The sequence below is a fragment of the Cajanus cajan genome, chromosome 6 (genome assembly GCF_000230855.2).
Source record: "Cajanus cajan strain Asha chromosome 6, NIPB_CcT2T_4, whole genome shotgun sequence".
NCBI lineage: Eukaryota > Viridiplantae > Streptophyta > Magnoliopsida > Fabales > Fabaceae > Cajanus > Cajanus cajan.
The window spans coordinates 41,243,393-41,245,678 of record NC_138522.1 but is presented as its reverse complement, the minus strand read 5'-3'; the positions used below and the strand labels follow the sequence as shown (position 1 = coordinate 41,245,678).

The 2,286-nt window shown below is 39.4% G+C and overlaps 1 protein-coding gene across 1 annotated transcript; it reads left to right on the top strand.

The window, feature by feature from the left end:
• The first annotated feature begins 200 nt into the window (after positions 1-200).
• On the top strand, positions 201-1,704 carry LOC109810786 (LOB domain-containing protein 36). Its single transcript, XM_020374341.3, has 2 exons — positions 201-968; positions 1,411-1,704. The coding sequence occupies exons 1-2, from the start codon at positions 392-394 to the stop codon at positions 1,413-1,415; spliced, it is 582 nt and encodes a 193-aa protein (XP_020229930.1). The 5' UTR covers positions 201-391; the 3' UTR covers positions 1,416-1,704.
• The last annotated feature ends 582 nt before the right edge of the window (positions 1,705-2,286 follow it).

Below are 2,286 nucleotides of genomic sequence, written 5' to 3'. Positions count from 1 at the left end.
AGGTAAATTGTTATTTTAAAATAATTAGAATGGAATATTGTGGTATAATCTCTCATAATGTATGATATACACAGACAACATGCATGTGAAAAATCCAAGCATTAAACATGTTTCCGAAAACAAGTGATCCAATTAGCATAGCAAAAGAGATAAGTAATTAACCGAAATTTGAAAAGAGAAAACACAGTTGAAAATATTTAATAATAAAAAGGTGAAGTGCGTGGCAATGTTAGCGATTAAGTCGGGGTAGTGGTATAGCGCAGCAAAACAAAACCTGAAATGACATAGGTAGCGAACATCATGAACCCTGTAACCACGGAACTTTCTCTAATAAAGTAGTTCCGAAGCGGTGTCTCTTGTCGATTTCCGAAACCAAACTTCATTAATAATCATGTCAATGTCGTCGTCGAATTCGCCGTGCGCGGCGTGCAAGATTCAGCGGCGGAAGTGCACGCAGGAGTGCGTGTTCGCGCCGTACTTTCCGCCGGACAACCCGCAGCGGTTTGCCTACGTGCACAAGGTGTTCGGCGCAAGCAACGTGGCCAAACTCCTCAACGAGCTTAACGCGGCGCAGCGCGAGGACGCCGTCAAGTCCCTCGCCTACGAGGCAGAGGCGCGTCTCCGGGACCCCGTGTACGGCTGCGTCGGCCTCATCTCCATCCTCCAGCACCGCCTCAAGCAGCTCCAGACCGAACTCAACCACGCCAAGAGCGAACTCGCCTCTTACATCGGCCCCCACGCTCTCCTCCCTCCCACACCTTCCCCTCCGCCGCCTCCGCCGCCGCAGCAGCAACGCACTTTCTCTCTCTTCCCCTTCGGATTCCACGAGGATGGCCCTTCTCCTTCCCACTCCGCCTTCAACCTCGCCGATCACGCTTTTCCTCACGCGCCCTCGCACCCTCTTCCTCTTCCGCATCACCAGCACCTTATGCGCTCGCAAATGCACCCCAAGTCCCAAACCGACCCTGGTATGCTACCATTATTTTTATTTATTAAAATTCACTTTTTTAAGGGTTTCTATACCATGAGTGAAAAGAACGTAAAAATTACGACTTCAATAAAACTAGAAATTGAAGTAACAGGAACCTGTTTCATTGGAATTAAAAATAGAATCTTGATTTTTGTGCTACTCTTTCTTCAATTTTCTCTTTTGAGCTTTTCTTGTGATAATTTTGCTGCACCTAATCAAGTTAGGGTTTCTGTCCTTCCAATTCGTATGTCTCTGACTATGTGAGTGTATGCTTTCAATTTTGCTGAGTTTTTTGGTATGCTTTCAATTTGTTTGTCTATGAGTCAGGATTTTTTTTTATATATATAGTTTCACTCTTTCAGATTCGTTGTGTTGGAAGGTGTAATTTTGAATGTTCAACTGCTTCTGAAACATTTTAATTTGTTTTATGTGTTGTGCAGCTTAGTTGTTCGTTCTGAATCGGAGGCAAATGGGTGTAAAGAAGGAAAGAGAATGGAAAGTGGGGGAGAGGAGAGGGGTAGACTGGTGGGTACATGAGACTGACTAATCCTGCATTGTTTTTTGGGTTTCAACTTTTTGATGGTTTTCAAGGTAGATGCATTTTAGAAAAGTAGGATCTGTATGGATGTTAGAGAACGGATTTTCTACTAGAGAGAGAAACTGGACTCCACTCCACTTCTTTCATTCATCTTAGAGAAGAAAGACTCATGATATAAGAACAATTTTTTTTAATTTCTTTTTTTTCTCTATCAATTATATCGCTTATTGTATTTTCTTTCACTAAAAGTCGTCTAAATATTAGAGGTCTAAGAATCATTTTCTTAAAAGAAAATGTAAAATTATAACTCGCCAACAAATTTTAAAGTCAAAGCCATCTTAGTGAGTATTTTTCTTTTGTCATCCCTATAACAGGAAAGGCTTCTATCATCTCATCCCATGTTCCTAATTCGATGAACAAAATAAAGCTGAGTTTTTAAATTGTAATTACAATTTTAGCCTTTTTAATTTAAATTACATGTGATTTTAATTCATTAACCTTTTTATATCCGATTAAGTCTCTATATAAAATTAAGCAAAAATTTTGTTTCCTCAATGATTTTCTTCCATCTAAATCTCGTAAGGTACATTTACCTTGATAAATTGCTCTGGGTTTTCATTTTTTGTTTAACTTTTAGAAATAAATTATAAATTTCATTTTGAAAATTTCATATTTAAGAATGTTTGTCGTTCATTTTTTAATTTTACTTCTTCATTTGCTTCACCATCTAAGCACCATAATCCATTCCCTCACCAAACATCAAGCCATCAAAACTTGA

Excerpts from the sequence above, each read along its gene's own strand:
- LOC109810786 (XM_020374341.3), top strand. The coding sequence starts at position 392 with ATGTCAATGTCGTCGTCGAATTCGCCGTGCGCGGCGTGCAAGATTCAG.